Source organism: Caretta caretta, chromosome 10, assembly GCF_965140235.1.
Source record: "Caretta caretta isolate rCarCar2 chromosome 10, rCarCar1.hap1, whole genome shotgun sequence".
Lineage (NCBI taxonomy): Eukaryota > Metazoa > Chordata > Testudines > Cheloniidae > Caretta > Caretta caretta.
This window is the reverse complement of record NC_134215.1, coordinates 51,881,733-51,906,002: the sequence shown is the minus strand read 5'-3', so window position 1 is coordinate 51,906,002 and position 24,270 is coordinate 51,881,733. Positions and strand designations below refer to the sequence as shown.

General features: G+C 42.0%; 1 protein-coding gene across 4 annotated transcripts in view; it reads left to right on the top strand.

The window, feature by feature from the left end:
• USP3 (ubiquitin specific peptidase 3) overlaps positions 1–24,270 on the top strand; it is a 57,871-nt gene that overhangs the window by 24,143 nt on the left and 9,458 nt on the right. For 3 of the 4 annotated variants that reach the window (XM_048867271.2, XM_048867269.2, XM_075132998.1), the window contains exons 4-9: positions 5,037–5,084; positions 8,711–8,794; positions 10,814–10,895; positions 12,638–12,720; positions 14,467–14,580; positions 15,442–15,555. In XM_048867271.2, coding sequence (XP_048723228.1) covers positions 5,037–5,084; positions 8,711–8,794; positions 10,814–10,895; positions 12,638–12,720; positions 14,467–14,580; positions 15,442–15,555 — 525 coding nt within the window. The remainder of the gene's footprint in view (positions 1–5,036; positions 5,085–8,710; positions 8,795–10,813; positions 10,896–12,637; positions 12,721–14,466; positions 14,581–15,441; positions 15,556–24,270) is intronic. The other variant, XM_048867270.2, reaches the window with a different exon arrangement.

Genomic DNA, 24,270 nt, shown 5'->3' with positions numbered 1-24,270 from the left:
GTACCAGTCCATTCCAGTTCCTCGTTTCATAGAGCTAGCCAGTCTTGCACAGCATAAACATTTACAAATGGTTCAGGTATGATTATGGTCAGAAGAGTGAGTGATTAAGTAAAAATGGCGAATTCTTGCCCAACTGATCTGCTCGTGTGTGCCTTTGTGTCATCTTCTCTGCTGACTTTCTGGTGGAAAGACTAGTTTTTCCTGATGGAAGCTTTGCAGAGCAATATGGCTATGAGCGAGGGAGCTAGAACCTACTTGGGTGCGAAATTAAACTGTCAACCAAATTCTTATATCTCCATTTATAAAGATTCTGCTATTTGAGGCAGAACACAACCCTGGCTGACTTTGCTCTGCTAGCAATAGTTCTGTAAACTGAGCAAACAGATAGCAAAGGCTGGGAGTGGTGTTGTGGAAGTGATGCTCACCATCTTTCTCCCTCCTCCACCCCAAGCAGAATTGTTGACAGCATCTGTTGTTTTTTTCCTCTCGCATTCGCATTGTTGCTACATATGTGATTGCTCAAGGGGAAAGGAAGAATGGGATTTAAATAGCTGCGTAGTTCTGAATGTGATGTTCTCATAACTACAGGACAGATCTCCTTTGAATAAGACACAATTTTGAGTAGGTGACTTAATATCTTGGTGTACTGGATCAGCAAGAGTCCATGCTCTGGTGCCTCCACAGGTGTCCTGCTGTAAGAAAGAATGGTTCCATATTACATGTCCTCAGGGAACCCTGGAGTAAGTGGTCTGAGCCAAGAGAAATTGTTTAGTGCAAGTCAGAAAATTAAGAGTTAAGGCTTATGTAATACATGCAGCAATACCAAATGCTTTATATGAATTGATAGGCATAGGAGAATCCAGTTTTAACAGTCTTTAGTAATCATACAAAAATTAAGATTTGGATCAGCAGTTCAGGAACATTTCTGTCCCTCAGACTGACCTGCATACCTAGGGTTTCACCCTACACACTATTGTAATCTTTGTATAAAATATACTTTTTGACATATCAAAAAACTAACTCCTCACTGGTCAGTAGTATAATGAAATGTGTGTAGTAAAATTTTATAAACATAAGCTGAAATTAGGTCTGAAATGTGTTTCCCAGACAAGTCTGGGTAAACCAGTTTTTCAAAGACAAAGGACAAGCTGATGCCTCTAGCCAGGTGTCAGGAAAGTTGATGGGCAATCGCCTATCAAGTGGCCATTCTTTGGCAAGGGAGGGGAGCAGGAACAAACATCTGTATCTTAGCAAACAGCTTGAAACCTCTTTCCCCCTGAGATTTTGTCTTTGTCCTCACAACATGAATAAAAGAAAAGGAGTACTTGTGGCACCTTAGAGACTAACCAATTTATTTGAGCATAAGCTTTCGTGAGCTACAGCTCACTTCATCAGATGCAAAGCTTATGCTCAAATAAATTGGTTAGTCTCTAAGGTGCCATAAGTACTCCTTTTCTTTTTGTGAATACAGACTAACACGGCTGTTACTCTGAAACCTAACATGAATAAACTTTATCTAGGGGTAATCCTCAGGAAAAAGGGGACTATAAAAGCCAGGGGCAAAAACACCCCAAGGTGGTCCTCCCTATCCATCTTTCTCTCTCTCTCTCTCTCTCACCTAAAGACAAAAGAAACAGGCTTTGGACTTTGGGAGCAGACCCTGGCCTGAGACTTTGTTCAGCAGTGTTACTAGAAACATGGGGTAAGGTATTTCACCTTGAACCAAGTCTAGTTTAAGTTTTAGTACTAAGGAAGCATATTTTTCTTGGAACCATTTCTGACTTTAATGGCTTATATTTGTACTCACTAAAAACCTTTGGAGTTAGATAAACTTGTTTTCTTCTTTATTCAAAAGTAACCCAGTGTTTTAAACTGAATTGTGTGGATAACTCCATTTGAAGTTGCAAACTATTGGATGTTGATCCCCTTAGAGGGGCAATGGACCTGAAATAGCTGAGCTGTTCAGGAGAGGGCTGGACAGTGCAGAATACCCATTCTGGGGGGAAAATTTGGACTGGGAGTGTGTTAGGGTCACTCTGCAAGTGGTAACCAAAGCTGGTGGAAACCAGAGTGTGACTGGAGGGTGGCTAGCAGGCTGCAGCTATACACAAACACTTTAGGGGGGTGACCAGCATGATGTTTGTGAGGGGCCCAGGTTGGAAGCTACAGCAGCAAAATATTGTGAGATTCCCCAGGTTGCAGGGTAAGGATGACACAGCCCCTTGCTGGTCTGGACTGTGCCCTGGAATGTCATACCCTAGTATTGACATGCATAGCTAAGGTATTTTAATTTGTATTTGTAGTTTGCATGTAATCTCGATATAAATCAAAACTAGATCAAATAGCTTCCTGCAATTAGTCTCAGACTCTTGGCTGTTTACACACTGGTAGGACTGTGATAGCTGCAAAAATAGCAGTGCCATAACTGAGGCTACCTTTGCGGCCTGAGAGATTAGACATTTCATAAATATTCCACATTTTGCAGAACACAGAAAAAAACTTAGAAGGAACATTACATGTAAATATTTGGGTGTAAAGGATTTTGTTTTTCAGCAGATTCTGTGTTTTGCCCCCCAAGACATCAGTTTCCACACACTGAAAAATAAAATGGGATATAAATCTCCTCTTATTTCTAGAATGTGTTCTGGCTGCAGTTTAGGACACTAGAAAGCCATGACTTCCTGCTGTAATGTTCACTCCTCTTTTTCTGGTAAGAGTAGCCTGTCAAAGGGGAATTTCCCAAGCTAGTAGAGGTGCCTTCCTTCTCTCACCGTATGTATAGAGAGGGGTCTGTGTATAAGAAATACACTCTTGAATACATTCACGAAGATACTTGAAAATCAAACCTTCCTTTCCTTGTATGTTTAGGGTTCTGTATTTTGACTCTCTGCTAACTCTTGAAGCAGTAGATAGAGTGCAGCTTCCTATATTGGGGATGAGAGCATGAGTTTCAGGAGATGTGTAGACTCCTGAATTTCAGTTCTTAACTTGTAAACTGAAAAGCCATTTACTCTAACCAGCCACTATATGCTTACAAGGAGTAGAGGTTTTGCTTCTCGGGCTAGCACAAAATGCTTTCCCCTGCTGGGCTCTTCTCTTTTCCTGTGCACTAGCAGTAAAATGATATTCATAAGAAGCCTGCTTCCTGAAGTATAAGATTTCCTGAAGGAGGATTCTTGTAAATCTGTTTGCTCTGTTCTAACATGCAAACAGATGACTAGCACAGCAGAGGAAAGAGTCCTATTCATATATTTGCATAATATGCTTCTGGTGTGTGTGTTATCCCAGATTCAACTGGTTGGTCAAATTTCTGACTTCTCAGTCTTGTTGTTCTCTCTTAAAGCAGGTTTCAGAGTGGTAGCCCTTGTTAGTCTGTATCAGCAAAAAGAACAAGGAGTACTTGTGGCACCTTAGAGACGAACAAGTTTATTTGAGCATAAGCTTTCTTTGTTCGTCTCCAAGGTGCCACAAGTACTCCTCCTTTTTCCTCTTAAAGCAGTGGTTCTCAAACTTTTGTACTGGTGACACTTTTCACACAGCAAGCCTCTGAGTATGACCCCCCCTTATAAATTAAAAACACTTGTTTTTTATATTTAACACTATTATAAATGCTGGAGGTGAAGTGGGGTTTAGGGTGGAGGCTGACAGCTCATGACTCCCCACGTAATAGCCTCGTGACCCCCTGAGGAGTCCCAACCTCCCCAGTTTGAGAACCCCTGTCTTAAAGGGATATGGTTGTGTTGATTAAGGCTCAAAACGTAGGTTTTGTAAAAAGAAGCTTTTTACATTTGAAGGTTGAATGAATGAATAAAAATAAAAATTACACATTACTTTGTGATGGCTGCTATCTAAACATTTGTTCATGCTAGTGCATGAAGACCAGTAGTGAAACTTGACGTATAAACTGTCATAGTCCACTGTGAGTGGAATTTAAAAAGCAGGTGGCATTAGTGATGAAAAGTAAGTTAAGGTTTTTTGTTTTTGTTTTTATTCTTAAATTCCTAAATTGAAGGTGTTAATATGATTAAGGAAATTTGATTATTTTAGGTTTCAGAGTAGCAGCCGTGTTAGTCTGTATTCGCAAAAAGAAAAGGAGTACTTGTGGCACCTCAGCTGTAGCTTACGAAACTTATGCTCAGATAAATTTGTTAGTCTCTAAGGTGCCACAAGTACTCCTTTTCTTTTTGATTGTTTTAATTATTCTTAACCTTAACCGTATGTCTCGCTAAACTTCATTAGGGATTTATAAAGCATCTTGAGGATCTGTCACCTAGTGGTATTGTCCAGCATTAAATTTAACAATTCCCCAGAGCAGTACATTTATGACTTAAGGCCACTTTTAGCAGTTATGGGGGGTAGGAGGGACTAGACTGGGATTTAGAGCTGAGATGCAAAAAATAGAAAGTATATAAGAGGGGAAAATACCATGCTATACCACATAAGGAAGTATTCTTTATAGCCCCCTCCCTGAACTACACACTTTATCCCATACAACCTTTGTTAAAAGCATACTGGAGATCTGCAATATGCCAAGTAGCACACAGTTCAGTCTGTGGTAATCCTAATGATCACAAATTAAAAGAACATGTCAGTATTCACCTGGCATTTAGGTAGAAATCTCCTTATTTTAAAACTCCTTAAACTAAAAACTAGATTGGATTTTAAACATGATTTCTATTTTGATGTTTCCATTGTGCTATTGTTCCAATGCTGCTGTTGCGCTTTTTTTTAATTTTTTTTTACTGGTTTGTCTCTAGACTTATCAGTTTCACTTTTGTTTCTAGTCAGTTTTATTTTCCACTCTTTCTGTAGTACAGTAGTGCTTGAGTTCACAATGGCTTAAAAGAACTGTCCATTTAATTCTGAAGTATCATGAAAACATCTGTATTGAAAACAGGCTTTGTAAGTCTCTTTATCAGGACTTAAAAGGACCTGAGAACTAAAGGAACAGTTAATTGTCTATTTAGCAGCTGGCAGCCTGTTATATCCATGTTCGTGGCTTTGTAGATAAAATGTTCTGTTGCTGTTTCATTTAGGTTGGCTTTCATTACCTGTTTACAGACGGAGGCTGTTACACAATCAAGGTAACTAATGTGCCCATTCAGGCAGGAGCATGGGCATGTTGGTGCTAGGGACAACACAAGCCACCCCAGCATCGATCTGCTCCATCCTTTCCAGTGATTCAGAGTTGGGCTGTGTGTAGCTTGCCCTAAAGTAGTGGGCTTTGTTGGAAAGAAACACAAACAGCAGCACCCTGTTAGTGTGAGCAGGGAAGTGAAACTGACCAATGTAAGCAAAGTACTTTTACTTTGGATGAAAGGTAAAGCAAACTTAACAGGTCCCTTCTTTTTTCCTAATAGGGTGTCACTGGTAACGTAGATGGAGAAAACCTGTTTCTTCATTGGTTTCCTGATATTGACAATGGCCATTCTGTGGCTGTATATTTCATACTTGGAAGTACTTGTGGCACCTTAGAGACTAACCAATTTATTTGAGCATAAGCTTTCACGAAAGCTTATGCTCAAATAAATTGGTTAGTCTCTAAGGTGCCACAAGTACTCCTTTCTTTTTGCGAATACAGACTAACACGGCTGTTACTCTGATACTTGGAAGTGATAATTGGGTCAGTTTCAGTGTATGGAAAACTTAGTTGTTTTAAGAAATTTGAGTGAATTTCTTCTCTTGCATACAGCATTTGCAGAAATCCTGTGCAAGCTGATCTTGTGGATATAATTTTCTGCAAAAAGGTGCTCTGGTCCCTTCATTTTTCAACTCCAAACGTTTTTAAACTACAACATGGCAAGTTATTTATATTTGAAGTAAGGCTAGTAATATTGCTGACTTTGTGAACTATCTCAAAGATTCCTGCAATGAAAAAATTGTGAATTGTTGAAGTGTCTCATGTAGACACTTTCATTAACTGATAAAGCACTGATTGAGACAAGCAGGGGAGTGCATACTATTATTGTCTGTCTATTGTCTATTGACTGTCATAAATATTTTTTAAAAAAATACTAAGCAAGTCTTATATTAGAGGGAAAAGGAGAGAAATGGCTACAGTTCAGAAAGTAAATATTTTCAAGGAAATAAACTTAAAATATAGAAGGTGCTCTTCCTTTAGCTCTGTATATGAGATAAAATGAGGAGTGCATTTTTATTCAGTAAGTAAGGGCTAGTGTACAGGAGTGGCAGTGCATACCAGAGGGTTGTAAACTGTAGAGTGCTCTAAATGCTCTGTGTAGACCCTGCTAACACACTCTAAAAGCTAGCATGAGTCCATGTAGTATTGTCTGATTCAGTACTGTACTAATGTGCATTAGGAACTTCTAGCATGTGTCAATAGGGTCTACATAGGGCAGTTAGAATGCACTTTGCCCCTTTCTTCTCCCAGTCCCTGTACTGTACTGGTTCTCGTATGGGAAGCATCAGTGTGCAATCCTTGCATTCTGGTGGCTCAAAGTAGCATTGCATCTGCACTGACTCTGCCTCCATTGCTGAGAGGTGTTGGGAGCCTCCATATGACTGGGGCTTTTTCAGGACTGAAGTCTGGGTTTCTCTCAGATCCCTGGCTGCTGCATCTTTTTGAAGCGACACCCCCTGCCTACTTGCATCATCTCTGACCCAACAGACAGCAAAGGGGATGCAGCTGAGCGGCTCCGTATCAAACCCATGGAGGGGAAGGTTTTTCTCCTTTGTTCTGTGTGCATATGTGGGAGGGGAATATGAGAGGCTTGGCTGAGAGCAGTCGGGGATGTTCTCTTGAAGCAGTCTTCTCCGTGGGACATAAATCTTTTTTTCCCATCCTCCTCTCCATCCCCAAATGCGCGCACACACTGTGGATTTACTTGTACCTCAAGACAAAAGACAGAGTGGAGCATGTTTTTTCAGACACAGTTTTTGCAAGCATTCCCTGAAGGCCTAGTCTCCTGTTAAAAAGAGACTGTTAGCTGTGCATGTACGTTTAAAGCATTTGCTGCAAAATTCTTGATGTGACCATCGCTATATGTTTATACGGTGTCTAAACAGTGCGCTGTAATCTGAGTGAGGCCTCAGCAATAAGAAATGTTAAACAGTGACGTTTCTCCTCCCCTGTGCAAGATTCCTCTCTGCTTCTGGTTCATCCTTTCTAGATCTCTTCTAAGGCAGCTCCATTTCCTACCATTGTCAACTTCACTATTGTAGACCTAGTAACTGTGATCATGAATATTGCATGCTGTAGAATTGTTCTCACTAGTTATAGCTTATGTATTTTCGTAGAGTAGACTCTTGCAATGAAGAGTTCTTTGGTGGGGGACCTTTGGAAAGCTTGAGCTGCCTGAAGAGTGGATCTTGGGATTGTTTTGATGCACTGTATTGGGAAGCTGGTAGTCTTAAGTGTATGTCAAATTACAGGATTAAAGTATAGCTAGCTGTTCGTGGGAGTGGAATATAGCTTCTCCAGAAGTGTAGATTTTGAGAGTGGACTCTGCTCAATCAAGAAAGCAGCATGAACTATCTGCCCTCATTAAGAGCTTAATCTCAGGGGAAGAATATGTAGATTGCTGTGAAACATGCATTGAAGTTGTTATATGTTTTAAGGATTCTCTGTTGTCATTTGTTCATTGGCTGTGTTACAAATGTCTTGGGGCCTAATTCTCTACTTCCACGCAACTTGTGTAATCTCGCTTCTGCAGAGGGGGTGAAAATGCTGGCAGTTTGATTTGATAGAATTTTATGCTGACTTTGCATGAGGTATGAAGGCAGTTGGGGAATCAGGCTCTTTCTTTATACAAGACAGTTAATAGTTTCTGTTAATAACAACCTCCTTGCTGCTGCTACTTCTCCTGACAGCTTCCAAATGCTTACTTGATTTATAGACATTTCTATGCTGCTCGCCCCCATTGTACAGCACATACATAAAACCTTCTTAGACAAATAACTTGTAGCGGAAATACATCTTACAAAAACCTATGGGATGAGCTTGTGGTTAAGGCACTGGACTGGGACTTGAAAATTTAACCAAGATCTCCCAGCTCTTCCACAGACTTCATGTGCAATTTAGGTCAAATCACATAATCTGTCTGTGCCTTGGTTCCCCACCCTTTTGTGCCTCTTCTGTTTGGAGTGTAAGCTGTTCAGGGCAGGAACGTTCTCTCTTCTTTAAGTGCGTACAGCACCCAGCACAATGGGGCTCATGGCATGACAATGCACAATCAGTTTAATTATTTGTATTGAGAAAACATACAATCGCAGCTTTCATTTGCCTGTTCTGCGTGCACTAAGTTTCTGTCCGAGTGCTATGGCTTTTCTTTGAACCAGAGCCTCTAATGCCAGTATCAGTTCCACAGGTATGTTTGCATTTTGGAGCCTTGGAGTTCTGAAGTAGGACTAATGACACTTGCTGCTTTTAGTTTTACTTTTTGGTGGGAAGATGATAGTTGGAGTCATGAATTTAATTTTACAAGCTGTTGTTTGATTGGCTGCAGTAGAGAAAAGAGAGTACAGGAGTAAGAAGCTGCCGGCACCTCTTGTAAATGGAAAAACAGTTTTGAGAAGTGGGTTAAATTCAGTGTTTTGCCTCCTTGTTTGAGATCCCTCCATCTCTTACGCTAAATACCTATTACCTCCAGTACTTGCTCCCATAGTCATGTGAACTCATCTGCTGTATCCAGGCTTTGGAGTGCTATGCGTCACTGACACCCTTTACACTTGCTGTTTGTTTTTCTTGCAGTTATCGCTGTGATGATTTTGTAGTCAATGATACCAAGCTGGGCCTGGTACAGAAAGTCAGGGAACACCTACAGAACTTGGAAAAGTAAGTAACCTGCTTACCACTCCCCACCCCGCTCTGGGTGGACTTGGATATTGTTTCATTTGAATGGATTTTCTTTTTGTACATTGTCCTTGTACAAGCCTTTTCATTACCTAAAAGAGATATCAGGATTACGGGGTTGGGATGACTTCTACATTGAATCTCATGGAAATGCGATTAACAAGCAGCTTTGTCTACGTGCTGTCTGAGGCATTCAGACTTGTCCTTGTCAAGAATGTCTTGGGAAATGTCTTGCCAAGAAGCAGGCTTGGGTTCCCAAAAGTAAGATTTGGTTGCTGGAGCAGAGAACTTAAAGTGGAAATGGAAGCGGGAAATAGCCTGTTAAATGTTAACTGGGTGGCCTGGTTTCTGAACATCTGAAGATGAGGAAAGTTCATGAACTTATAATAATTGTATACTTAGTTATAGAAGAGCAGTGTTTTATTGTGACTTATCTAGCTCTCTTCTACTGAGAAATATTATAATCTTTATCATGCAGACGCTGCAGCCAGTTCAGGAGAGCAAAATATTAGGGCTTTCATAGTTTGCTTGGAAACTTTGCAAAATACCTTGTAGAAGTCTAGGCACACACAAGTCCTTCCAAATATTGTTTGACTGCCCCAGAGTTCAGCCACCAACACCACTAACAAGTGGCTGTGATGTGGGAAAATCTTCTGATACTGGTATGCTAAATGTGTCACTTTGGCATCAGAATCTCCCGTTTGGCATTGTCCTAATCTGAGGCCATCTCCACTTCCAGTTGCTGTCTCATGTGAATGGGGCTAGGAAATCCTAACACACTGTTTTTCATTCGGTTTTTTGCTGGGTTAATAAAAGTGTACAACATGTGGATGAGGGATGTATTTAATATTTAGGGAAGCCTAGGAGAAAATCTGCAACTTAGTTTTTCAGAGGTGAAGGTTGCCACTGGATGGCTAGTACTTATGTCCCAAGGTGAAAGCCCATTACAGTGACTTCATGGTCAAAAGAATTTAAACTATAGACTTGAAACGGCAAAGGAAGTATTGAAGAACGTTGCTCTAGCATCCTACGTGTCTTTAGGTTTTTTATATTTTATATTTTGCCTCTTGGCTGGTGCCAGAGCACTCTTGGAGGAACACGGTTATCCTATGATGCACATTTCTATCAAGGAACTTGTTGTTTGGGAGTTTCCCTCACCCTGGCCTGACAAACACTGATCTATTTTGCACACAGCAGTGGAGGACCTAGACACGTTGGATCACACTGCAGTGGTGCACTGCATAATTTCTCATGAACCAGTAGCACCTCAACAGTTTATCTTGTGCTTCTTACAGGTTTCCAGCTGTTTTGAATAACTGTAAGATAGTTCACTTCTTACTTGGGCACTTTGTCTTCTAAAAGCTTATCGTAAAGGCTATAAAAGTACGTTTAGTTTAAGTGACTGTCATTGATTAGCAACATATGAAGCCTTTAGTCCATTACACCCAATAATTTTCTAAAAATGGGCTTTTTTGATATAATGTTGTTAGTGTTTGTCTGAGAGAAACTGCAAAGCTTGTCGTTCAAGTTGTTTTCTGCCTTAAATTGGTTGACTCTGCACTTATTTTAAAGTGTCTTTCTAAAGCTCTGGAGAGACACTTCTGAAGACAAGACGTGCCACTGGAGAAATTCCATATGAAGTGTCCCTTTGATAAAAAAATATTAAGTTTATTTCAGATAAGCAGTTGCATGCTAATTAGGACATGCTTCAGGGTACTCACTTACATTAATTCAGATACTAGACACTATTAAAATAAGAGTTTGTTTTGAGTCAGTGCTCTGGAAAAGAGAGTCTATTTTAAGACAGATATTAAGTGTTTGTTGTACCTCTATAAAAGCATACGTTGAAACCCGGGGAAGGCTTTTCCGCTGTTGAATATTCAAGATCTGTTGCAGATATAACTGTTAGACATTAAGATGAATGGACACTCACTTTGTCCATTTTATATTGTTTTTTAATAGTAAATAACATGTTTTAACTAATTTATTCCTTTACTATAGTTCAGCTTTTGCAGCAGACAGACATAGGAAAAGAAAACTATTGGAAAATTCATCTCTAAACAGCAAGTTATTAAAAGTAAATGTAAGTAAAACACTATCCGTGCTTGAAGGGGCTTCGTTAATGTACCGAGTCTCAAAATGGGCCTAATGTTGTAGCCCCGCTGCACTCCCAGAGTTCCAAGCTGCCTGCAGTGAGTTGCTGTCTTGGATTGTCTGTGGTTTTAGTTACTTTCAAAACTGTCAGGCCTACTTAGTGTCCCTCTTCAATTGATAAGAAAATTTCTCAGGACGACTGAGGAAGCGTTCGCAATACAGGCTTTTTTTTGGCTACAGAATCACATGAATTCTCAGTGTCTGGAAAATCAGAAGTAAAACTACAGCTGATGTATAGCAATTGAGAAGACAGAATTAGAAAATACTAACTGAGTGGAGTTTATATCCGTTTTAGCGTCTGAGCTATCTTTGTTTTCTCTGTTTTATTAATACATGAACGTTGCCCAAGGCAACTGATGGTCTTTTCTGTGCTGGCACATTGGATCAGTGTCTAGAAAAAGCAGGGCACAGGGTGTTTGCAATAATGCCATGCTGTCTAACCAGAGATGGGGTGAGAAGGGTACTAAAAGGCATTGTGTGTGTTGGGGGGGTTGTTGTATGTTTGAAACAACACCTTCTTTAAAAATAGGCTCTTGCAATTACTCAACTGCTAAAATGCTGCATCTGATTAATGCTGAGTTTTCTATCTAAATATTATAAAATATTCTTATGCTGTTTGCTCTTTAGGCTTTACTTGAGACTTAAGTTTTGTATATTGTTTGTGGTAGTGTTAATTTCTCTAATGATATCAAGACACAAGCAAGGGGACAGTATCTGAATTACAGAAGCTTTCTTCCATTATCCCTACTTGAAAGCGCACTGCTTTTGTTGTCAGGACTAGAGTTGATTTTGAACTCCTGTTGTTAGAAGATTGGTTAACATACCATTCTGGAGACTGTAAGGTTAAAAGTTCATCATGCTGTTCTTATGTAATGTATAAATTTTGAATAGCAACTAAAACGCAAGTGCAAAGGATTTAGAAATAAAAATAGCTACAAAACCAAATTAACCTGTGTGTAGCATTCCTCTGAACTGTCAATAGTTGGTAGGCCAACAATGTCACATGCCTGCTCTCTCCAGCCCTCCTTCCCCCAACCCCTTCAGCTTGTACAGTCTGTTTAATTTCAGTAGTTTTCCCCAAAATGTCATTTGTTTTTCTTCAAAACAAAAAAGGCAGCAACCCAGTGCTGATGTCTCATAAGGAGTACTAAAAGAGCAAACCCATACCACATGATGGTGGGGGAGTCAAGGGGTAATTGGCAAGGAATTGGATCTCATTTTCAGGGTGAGATGATTTTCAATAGTGCCTTAGGGAGATGGGCACGCAGCTCCCATTGAAAAGCTTTGGGAATTGGTACCTAACTCAGATGCTCTTGAAAATCTACCCAACAGCCTAGAGTGGATTGTTATAAAGAGTAAGTAAAACATTCTCTCAAAACAACGAAGATCCCCAAATGTCCTCTGAGGGTTTATTTAGATGGTAAAAAGGGGATTTTTCAGTCAAATTAAAGTACCCCTTTAATACCTGTGTAGATAGTTAATACCTTTGAGTATTTGAGTGAATAACTAGATCCTTTGAGCTAGTCATGTTGTAGGCTTGGCTCCCAGCTGGCTCAAACAGTCTGTCTGTCGTTAGTTCTATTTGAATGTGCACTGCTGCACAGTGGCTGTTGTGTGCTTCGGGGGTAGCTGTCTGTCTCTTTTGACATATCTATTTCTTCTGGTTCCCAGGGGAGCACCACTGCCCTTTGTGCTACAGGCCTTCGGAATCTGGGGAACACATGTTTCATGAATGCGATCCTTCAGTCTCTCAGGTATCAATCATGTTTTATATGCAATCATCAAATCAAATTCCCACCCTGGGCTTGAGGTTGATTTGGTGGTATCTGTTCTGCAGTGCTAGGCAAGAGAGGCCAGCTACTTCTCTTCCTCACTCTTGCCCTACAGACCTGTCAGAATGGGGGGTGCTGACCCGGCAACATACTCTGCCCTCCAGGAGGAGGGAGGATCTCTCCAAAGTGATCCTTGTGATTGATTCAGGAGTGGCAATGATGTTCAGGGGAAACCCCAGCTTGAAGGGTAGTGGGTCTGACATGACGCCCCTTGTGGGTGAGGGATCAGTTAGGGCACCTGCAGGGGAAGGGATTGTCTGTGCTCTGAGGGATGCAGTGTCTCCAGAGAGAGAGAGAGGCAGACCATTATCGCTGGGAAACGGTAACATAATTTGAGTGGCTGGTCACTGGGCCTGGTTTCTCACTAACAGATCTGTAGGTGCTCTAGTAGCATGGTACCACTGGAACTCTGACCAGAGAGGCAAACCCGAGTCTTGACACTTATTGTCCAGGCCTTTGGAGACTGGGCTTTTGTGGAGTTGTGCTTGGTCTCCATTATGTCATCTTCTTGCTCCCCTCCCCCTTTAATGTACCAGTGACTCTATTTAATATGCAAGTTAGAAAATGTCACGCAGCCTGGCTGAGAGCTGCACTAAAATTTTTGTGACCTCAGTGACCCTTCCTCCACCCCATAAGTGCACGCTCTTCTGTGTAACAGCAGCAGCTCCTGCCCTCCTCATCCCAAAGTTAACAGGTGTAATTGAATGATCATTGTATTGCTCACAAAAAGTAACTTCAAAATGTAACTTTGTAGAGTATTTTGTGCATATTCACAGTAAAAATGTATCAGATGGTGCATCCCCAGGGCCAAATTGTCACTGGGTAGAGACACGGTTGTGTACCTATATCTGAGCATGCAATTACATGGGCACTGGCAGGAGATTGCTGGCCTCTTAATGAAAACCAGGGCCAAATTCTCAGCTAGTGTAAATTGGCATAGCTCTGTTGATTATATTGGAAATACTCCAATTTAAACCAGCTGAGGATCAGGCCCTAGTCTTTTTAGTCTTGTCAGACCTGCTGTTTCACCCTTCTAATGATCTAGGTACAGTACTTGCCATCCATCTACCTTCCCTACTATCCCTCTGTAGTTCCAGCTAGATAGTGTATTACTGTATGCAATTCCTGCTCTTAACTGTTGAGTATTATGAATGTACTGTGTAATTACAGTGTTTGTGTTTCACTGAGATATGGTGGCATAACGGTGTTGGGGAAATGATTTTTATATGTAGTCTGTAAATCAATTTCTAATGCTTTAAGTTCCTTATATATATATATATATATGAACTATATGAAAGTCTACTGATACGTTAATATTAATGCCACTTATAGACATGGATTTGTTTACAGTGAGCATGATGTAAGAACTCAACACTCAGTAATTGTGGAACCTTGGTATTGCCTAATCAAAAGAGAAAAAAGATATAATTGTTGCAGGTAACTGGGCCAGTGAATGCTGTTTAGTGTACCTGTGCTGAGTAGATAATTATATTGTAACACTAGATGCAACTTGACTAGTTCTCTTGATGGGAAACTTGAGCTTTTCAGTGTTATAAGAACTAGTTCAAGAAGCCAAGTGAGCATCTCCAAAGAATACTGTGCAAAGCACACGTATCCTTCCTATTATCTATTCTATATGTTTCTCACTCTCATTTCTTTTTCCTACAGTAACATTCAGCAGTTTTGCTGTTACTTCAAAGAGTTGCCAGCTGTGGAATTGCGGAATGGGAAAACAGCTGGCAGGCGAACTTACCATACCAGGAGCCAAGGGGATAACAATGTGTAAGTTAACAAATGTCTTGCTAATACTGAACTTCAAGAAGCAGCACTAGAAACTGAAAGAGGTAGTGCCAGGTGCTATTTGGGTGTATTGTACAAGTGGAGATGTTTACATAATTTTCACTGTTTTCTTGTAGCTGTCACAGGAGAGGAGAAGACTAGCATCCATCAAACAGTGCTGGAGTGAAGTTAAATATATTTAGAGCTGGAATTATTAACTTAACGGGGCTAGGTGTCACTTAGTGCTACTTAATTTTACTCGAAAAATTCTTTCCAATGTGCTCGAAAATTAGCACAGAAGCTTGGATTAAAAAAAATTGGCTGAAGGACCTTAAACAAGGATAATAAACACCGTATTGAGTTGTGGGAGAGCAGGAAAAATGTCTGCTAGAGTACCAGAGGGGGGTAGTTTTGGGCTTGGTTTATTAAACATCTTAGCACTAAATAATAGTATAGGTAACAACCTTGAGAGAATTTCAAGGTGAACAAGAGGACTGAATCTTCACCAACATGCAAATAATTGCGCGCACAAGATTTACAGGTACAATTTTAGAGGTGCTCAGATACTACAGTGATGAAAACTTCGATAGAAAATCGGTCCCACTTCCATCCTTAACATCTGTGATTCCACAATGTTGCTAGTCTGTCTTCTCTACCCTGTCAGTTTTGTGGATTAGATTTAGATTGTAAGATTTTTAGGGACTTGGAATATGTCTTTGTGTAAGAAGTTGAAATGATTTACCAAGTGAACCATTTTCATCAAAGGAAATTCTTTGATATTTGTACCACTGAAGTCCTGAAGATCAGCAAAATGTAGATCAGAGTATGAATCCACACTCATTCATTTTTACTTTCTCTCCCCAGTTCATTGGTTGAAGAGTTTAGAAAGACACTTTGTGCTTTATGGCAAGGGAGCCAAACTGCATTTAGCCCAGAGTCTTTATTTTACGTCGTTTGGAAAATCATGCCAAATTTTAGGTAAGTTCTGTAAGGCAAAGAGTAGTGTTCTTGAATGTAACCTTATGCCACCTGTGCCCTAATCTGGCTCCTGGAAAATACTCCATGCAGCCTCCCCCTATGCCCACACATGTAGCTTTCAAATGTGACTTCACTTTAATCTAGAGACTTTCATTCATCGAGATAATTGCTTGTTGCCAATATGCACGCTGCATATAATAGTCAGAGAAGACAAATCCCTTATATACAGGGACTAGAGTACATAATTTTGATGAGTTTGCTTGCTTCTAGGGGCAGGAGAGCCAAGATAAGGTCCTACGGTTCACCAAGAATAAGGAATTTACAGAACCCAAACTTTTGGCTATGATAGGAATGATATTTTAAAAAGAGAGTTGCCATAGCCCTAAGTAAAGCATACTGGGCAAAACTTCCTTGATTCTCAAAACAGTCGAGCCACTGCCAATGTAACTCTAAGTAAGGGCTATAAGAGTCTATGGGTGTTACGCACACTGTCAAAAAAAAGTTACCCAAGTAAATCAACAAAGTATCATTCCTCTCCAAGGTCTCCCTGTCCTGGCCCCTGAACCTCTTTCAAAGGAGCACTGAAACCTGTTAGGATTTGGGAAGGTAAGTTGCTCCATGTTCTCAGGTAGTAAAGATGTTCTGTTATCTGTTACATTTCCAGCAGTGCTGAAAAGATGCTGTGAACACACATGCTTAGCTGAATAACCCAGATAATAAAACTTGTATTCTTCACACTGCCTAATATATATTTTACTGGCTTATGAGAATCAAGGAAGTTTAATACCAGTGGCTTCAAGCAATGGCCAAAACGTTCTAGGCATAAGAACATTATCTCTAATATCCTTGATGAGTTACCCTGTTATCAGTAATAAACCTACCCTACAGATCTTGTGTGACTGAGCAGGGAAATCTGTTCTCTAGCAAATTTTCAGCACTGTGGGTTCTATCATGGCTTTTAACATAAAGTGCTGCCCTCTTCTGGGAACTTGGCACTCTTCGGGGAGAGGGACAATTTGTGACCCATGGGTAACACTAGCTGTCTAGGAACACTTCATTAGTGAAAGGTACTAGTTGTGCACTCTGCCTTCCTTCGGCCATATCTGCCCCTCTATTGAGTGAAGCAAAATAATGCGGTAAGCTACATGGAAAGGAAAGTCAGCCACTCGCTATGTTTTCCCCTGAATTTGGAGGAGGGAGGGGCAGCGGCCTTGGCTGGAGGAGGAAAATAGATGTTCTGTGTTGAATTTCATCATGCTGTGTAAGTAACTGGTGTTCCATTTAGAGTCCCCAGTCTCCCTCTGCAATGTTAGCCAGTTCAGAGGGGCTACATGCAGGGTGGGCTTTGGATAAATGGACAGGATTAGAGCTGGTGGCATGATGGCAACAACCCAGCTATGCTGCTTGTGTTTGCGCAAGGTGGAGTGATGGAGAGGCCTTGGAGCTGAGATTTGGTTGGTTAGTTTTCCCATGAATCTCGGCCTTTAAGAGGTTTTAGCCAACTGTGGCATCTTCTGTCCACCCTCGCCACCATAGACTGGGTCTCCCTAATAGAAAAGTGTAGCATAGTGGAAAGCAACTGGAAATTGCTGTATTGCAGTATAGATCTCTCCAAATCCGTGTGGGAATAGGGAATATAGCTCATGGCTAGGAATTGTATATTATATGTTCAGTACAGTTGCGGTAAAATGATGGGAAACTGTAGTGTGCCTCTGCAGGCTGTATCTTTGCTATGAAAGCTTGGTCTCTGAGCTGTCTAATATGACAGGTCTGCTGCACACGGAGAGAGAGCTCCATAGCCTCATGGTGGGTTGAAGTATGTTTAGTATTCTTCGTGAATTCTGAGGGTTTTTTCCCCTCTGGTGACTGTTCCTTTTGTATCACGTTTTGCTGCCCATGGGAAAGAGAATGTGGATGGGCTGGATTGAATTGTTTAGGTGCACTGGGATCTGAGGTCTATGTAAGAAGCTGTATTCCTCACCACAGGAACTTTGGTCATTTTATTTTAGATTGTTCAGTTCATATTACAAATATATTTGTACTTTAGTGAACGCAATACAAACCTTACAAAGTGCTATATTATAAATGTAAATACAATAAAACATTTACAAACCGAATTATATCTCATTTCAGATCAAATATATGTCCCATTTCATTTAAAATATCTGTCCTTTGGCTTAAGTAATGTTGTCTGTAACACATTCTTGCTGATAATGCTATTTCCATAAATTTTCTTTCTTCTGTTGTAACTCTAAGCTATATAAAATGTGGATATATCTATTAAACTAAGCAATTCCTTTATTACTTCAGTAACTTCTAATGACTGCATTTAAACCCCAGTCTGTCTTGGAAAAGAATTCGGCCTCATTCATTTGTTCTGGAGTGATAGTGCAGTTTGTGTAAACATTAAATATCTATGTTTAGTATCTATTCAAAGTTAACGTGCAGATATCACATCCTTTACTCGATAATCTTTTTAATTCTGAATTCCATCTCTAGTGACCTGATAAAGATAAATACCAATCAGGAAAACTACACATTAGAAATTTTTAGATTTTGGAGTATTAATAATTTACTTCCAAAATATTTACTTGATGTTGTTGGTTTTAATAAATCTAACTCTCTATTGGGTAACAATTTGGAACCACTATTCTAACATAGTAATGGATTGAAGGTTCCTTACCTCTGCTTACATCTTGCATGCATAGTTGTTGCACAATAATTATTGTACTGTAACAAAAATTATTCTGAACATTTAGATAAAGCACTTAATTGTACCACTGATGATGTAAAAGGAATTAGAGGGGGAACCAAGCTGATCTTCTTAAGAGTTCAGGCTTCAGTTTGACGCAGCACAGCAGTAGTATGCTCTAAATGTTCTGAGTCACAACTGCCTGCTTTTTCCTGGGTTTGATTTCACAGCTCTGCCTTTCACTGCTGTTGCCTCAAAGCTAGGCAGTTTCTCTGAGTAATGCTTGCTTGCTGTGACTGCTGGTTTGGAGGAAATAGCTCTTGTTATGCTTGTTTGGGGACAAAGGAGGGAAGCCTATTTAAGGTTTTAGTGTTTGTTCACTTTAACCTTGGCTGAGATTTTGTAGGACGCTTGGTGTGCAGTGACTGCATTCTGCATTAGGCATGTCACCTTTCCTATGGGCATGTGCCAGCTTACGCATTCTGTGCTCACTCAACTAAAGAGGAAGTTACTCACCTTGTGCAGTAACGATGGTTCTTGGAGATGTGTGTCCCTATGGGTGCTCCCACTTTAGGTGTCTGTGTGCCCCTGCACCTCTAATCGGAGATTTTTGGTAGCAGTGTCCCTCTCTTGTGGTCTGCCTCAAGGCTATTTAGCACTGCATGGGCGACCCCCCCCCACTTCCTTCTCTACCACAGAGCCATATAGAGAACTCCGAAGTAGAGGGGAGGAGGGCGGGTTGTGGAGCACCCAAAGGGGGACACATCTCCAAGAACCATCGTTACTGCACAAGGTGAGTAACTTCCTCCTCTTCTTCTTTGAGTAGTGTCCCTATGGGTGCTCCACTTTAGGTGACTCCGGAGCAGTACCCACCACTGGAGGCTGGGACTTTGGAGCGGAGTCTTTTACTACAGAGAATATTGTGGAGTCGAAGATGGTGTCAGCGGCCAAATCTTCAGCGATTGCATAATGTTCTGCAAAAGTGTGGACAGAGGCCCCAATCATTGCTCTATAGATTGGGGAGATAGGGGTATCCCTTTGGAATATGATTGAGGTAGGAACTGATCTCATGGAGTGCGTATGGACGGCAGCAAGTTGCGCCTTTGCTAAGTGATTAATGCAACTAGAGGCCCAGTTGGATAGTCTTTGAGGAGATATCACAGAGCTTTTGGATCTTTCTGTGGACGAAAGGAAGAGTTTAGGGAATTTCCTGAAGCCCTTAAAACTGTCCAAGTAGAATGATAATATCCTTCTAATATCTAGCATATGCACAATTGTCTCCCAGTTGTCACAGTGTGGTTTTGGGGAAAAAAAGGGAGATGGCTCTGATTCATATGGAAAGTGCAGAAAGAGTAGGGAGAAACGTGGAAACTTTTTTTTAAAAGACAAAGGCCGTGAATGACGGGTGTGCCATCAGGGCCGCTGTTTCTCCTATGTGCCTAGATGAGGCGATGGCAATTAGAAGTGCTGTCGTCGTGGACAGGTGTAAGAGAGAACAGCTCGGAGGGAGGTCTAGTCCAAGCCCTGAGAACTAGATTAAAGTCCCAGGCTGGAGCGGGTGGTGTCACATGGGGGAAGAGAGGCCCAATGCCCTTAAAGAGTCTACGCATTAGTGGTTGAGCAAACTCCCCAAGTGGGAAGCCATTTTTGCCATGAGATGTACCTTAAGGGAGCTGAGGGAGAGTTTAAAATGTAGAGCAAAATCAGAGGGAGGAAAGATGAGGTTGGGTCTGTCCATCTGGAATGGTACAAACTTGGAGTCGTTTCCATTCTGTAGATAGGTATGTGGAGTGGTCAACTTGTGGCTATGTTGCAACATGTGTTTCAGCTTGTCAGAGCATTCTGCTTCTAAGCCTTGGAACAAAGAAAGATGCAAGCCTGGAGGCGGAGGACCCATGGGTTGGGGTGAAGGGTCAGCCCATTGTTTTGAGAGAGAGTGGGTGAGGAATGGGCTGACGTCAGAGGAACAGGAGGGCATATTGCCATCTGCGTCAGGTAAGGGTGCCAGACTTGTCATAGTCAAGAGGGGCAATCACAATAACTCTCGCTTTGTTTTGTTGAATTTTCAACGGAATCTTGGGATAGGGTAGGAAACTGGGAAAAGACCTACAAGTGGGCCCTGTCCACTGGGAAAATGAGGGCAACAGCCAGTAAATGTTTCCCCAAAGGGTGGCTATATCTTGAAGCACCTCTGAATTCAGTATACACTCATTGTTGTGAGAAAATTCCACCTGAGACTGTTGGTTATCCCATTCTGTATTCCTTGTAGACAACAGCTGAGATGAGCACATTGTGATAGGTGCATCAATTCCAAAGTTTGAATGCTGTCTTGCAGAGGGAAGGAGATCTGGCAGCTCCTTGGCAGTTTATATAAAACATACAGGTCACATTAAGTCCATCATAACCTTTGTGTGTTGTTGTGTAGGTGAGCTCCCCAGCATATTAGGGAGACGTGTCCCAGGGTGGTGAATGTGGGAAGTGAGAGGAGCGCTGATGCTGTAAGGTGTCATTGTTCAGGCCCTGGACCAGCTCATCAGAGTGCTTATAAGAGGCAGTTTGAGAGTTCATGGACTGGGGTGCAGACTGTTCTCACTTTTGAGCCCTGGGCCTCTTACACTGTGGCTCATAACAGCACAGAGATGCTGAGTATTGAGAAGATTGTGATCTGTGGTGTGGTTGAGAGGTATATCTTCTCTTCTGTTCCACAGTGTAGATTCCTAAGGCGGTCCGAGAATCCTTCAGGATATGGAGAGAAAATCTGTCTTCTCCACAGAGAGTTTGGTCCTTCAAATTGGAAGTCTGTAGCTCTTTGGGCAATCTAGAGAGGTGTAGCGAACAAAAAAAAAAAAAAACAAAACCCCACAACCCACCTCAGTATCACTGTCATGGAGACTGGGTGGGCAGCTGTAACAGCTACATCCAGTGGTGTCTCTCGGACCGGTCTGGCTATTAACTGACCTTCTCTAAGAATGGTCTGAATTTGTTCTTTTTGTGTTTCCAATAATGTTTCAGAAACATCCTTGATTTCCCAAGATTAACAAAATTGTTTTGGCCATGACAGTTTGATAATTTGACTCTAAACAGTAATGTTGTTGATGAATATGCCGTCTTGCAAAGCCTGATCAGATGGAGTTGACTTGGCATTATGTTGCATGCTTCATGCATTAACCACATCCACTATGATGGAGTTGGGTTGCGGATGATGAAAACGAAGTCTGCCTCTTTGGGTAGAGATGTAGGGTTGTTTTTGTTTACACTCTGTTGCTGGTTGGTGCAATGGAGGCTGGCTCTGCCAGATGATTTTGGTAGGATCTAGAATCAGCTAATTAATTGGGAGGGCCGCTCTAGATGAGAAGCTAGTGTGCAGAATTTCCACCAACTTGTGATGTGTATCTGCCACCTCCTGTAAGGGAATCTGCAGCTCGTCTGCCACCCTCTTGGTAAGATCCAGAAAGTTCTTAAATCTTCTCCTCATCTCTCCCAGATGAGACTGTGCTGCCCACCCCTCATCACTAGGTGAAGTGTGCTGAAGAGGTAGCTTCCTCTTCAGGTTTTTTTTCTTTCTTTCTTCTTTCTCCCCTTCCCCCTTCTTTCCTGTTCTGAAAAAGCTTTCTTCTGCCCTGGCTCAGGTGCCAGGCTGTAGCAAACCATCTGGTGGACTCTCCCTGAGAGACACCGGAGACGGTCGCGCCATGTGTGCTACAATATGGCCTTGGGAGGAAGAGGCAGGAAGGCAGGCACGGGCAGTTAGCATGATGGAATTGAGGATGACCCTTGTAGTGTGTGGGCCACCTTGAGGGGCCAGGGAATGATCTCATCCTGGCCAGTGTCAGATTCGTCAGTGGGAAAGGGTGCTGCTGAGTGGGGTATTGGCAGTATACAGCCCAGTGCTAAGAGCGATTCTGGGTGCCGGGATGTGCTCGATACCGGGGTCCTGGTACCAAGTAATGGGGATTGTGGTTCTTCCCCAATCATCAGGTTTCTAGGGTACCAGAGTTCATGCAGGACCATGGGTTCATTTGGTACCACAGAGGAGGGTCCATGGTACATTGTCAGTACCGATAGTTGGGCAGAGTACTCCTGAAATGAGAGTTTTGCCCAGTACAAAAAGTTTTTGTGCCACTTTTTTAGAGATAGTATGGTAATTGTCTCTCCAGAGTATCAGAGCACCTGTGTTACCATGGGCTCCTCCAGAACCCCAGAGGAGTGTCTGTAGTCGGTATCAATGGCTGGGAAGGTGCAGAACACTTCCTAGATAGAGTTTTATTGCATCTGCTACCAAAGGGTTTCTCTATGCCACTCTTTTAGAGATGGTACGATAATTGTCCCCTCTCCTTAGGGGACATCAATTCGGTGGAAGGAAGCAGAGCTGACAGCAGGGCTTCTCTGTGTCGCTCTTTTAGAGATGGTACTTTTAGAGATGGTATGGTAACTGCCCTCTCCGGTGCAGTAGTTGCCCACAGTAGAACTCAGAGCAGCACAGAGCTTACAGGAGCCCCTTGCTGTGCGGAGAAGCTCAGAGGAGGAAGCCCCTTCTCAGGTTTCAGCTTCCAGAGCTTCCAACGACCAGGAGCAGCAGCTGAGCTCACAGCAGGAGGTTCCTCTGCTGGTATTGTCCTACCGAGGTGGCCGCTCTGGGGAGTCCCACTGGCTGGCCAGCTACTGGGGGATTGGTGCTGAGATGGCCACACTGGGGAACACCACTCTGGCTGGCCAGTTGCTCGGAGGAACCTTTCCAGGTGGCTGCTGCTTCTCTCCTCCTCTTCACCACTCGACCCCTTTTGAATTGAAGGCTCTGGGGATGATCCAGGGTCAACACTGCAGACTCAAGTGTTTTCTCTATAGGAAACTCCTGTGAGGCTGCAGTTTTAGGTGTGGCAGGTAAAGCACGTCTGTGAGAGAGCCTGGCAAGCCCCTGGGCAGGGGGTGTCCTCCTCTAGCAGGGAGGAATATGCAGAAGAACATTGTCTTTATTTTTATTTTTTTAAACAACTGAAAAAGAAAATAATTATGAGTCTACTAGATGCCTGGGGAGGGGAGGGGGAATGCTCCCAGACAGGGAAGGAAAGTGAACTTCTTTTCCTTTTTCTCTTTTCTTTTTAAACCAAAGGAATAAAATAAAATAAAACATTAGCCTGAGTACTTTTAGGGAGAACAAAGGTAACAAAACAAACACTACTTATGCTAATGACACAGATAAGGAAGGGACAACTGCTCGCAAAGGCGGTAAGGGGGGGTTGGTCTGGTGCCCTGAGGCAGACCAGAAGGGAGAGAGCACATGCTCAACGGGGACACTGCTACCAAAAATCTCTGATTAGAGGTGCAGGAGCACACAGACACCTAAAGTGGAGCACCCATAGGGACACTACTCGAAGAAGAACCGCAGGTTCTCCAAGTCTAAGATGCGTTCCATACTGTTGAGAGTTTGCATAGACACTGCCCTTTCTGTTCATGACTTTAGAAACCAGCACCCATCCCACTCAGCCACATAATATCCTGGTGGTAACTGCATCAGTTGCTTACATGGAATAGGAGAATAATATGTAATGGATTTTTAGCTTATTAGTGAAATTTAAAGGACCAGAACTGCAGAGACTGCAGCTCTCTGCAGACCATGGTTTGGGAACTTCTGTACAAATCCTATGAAGGATTGTGTAGCTATCTGTAACTCTGATGTGTCCCCCCGCTTCATTTGGGGATGGGTGCTTTGAGTCTTATGATGTATTCATACAGATTCCTCCTGACTTTCTTTGAATTATTACATCCTTGAGCTTACTGGTAATTTATTGGTAATACTGTTCCCCTCTACGTTGCTACAAGTTAGGCAGCCAATCCAAGTGCTTGAAGGAAGTGCTTGGGCTTAACCAGTAGCCGCCTCATAACCACATGGGTTCACAATTGGTCAGCAGTTGCAGTGGCTTGGCACAAGTGTGACTCAGCGCCACGCTGCAATATGGGCTAGCCATGAAGGTCCAGCCCTCAAGGCTGCACAGTAGTGAGAGTTACTGCCCGTCCTTTGTCAG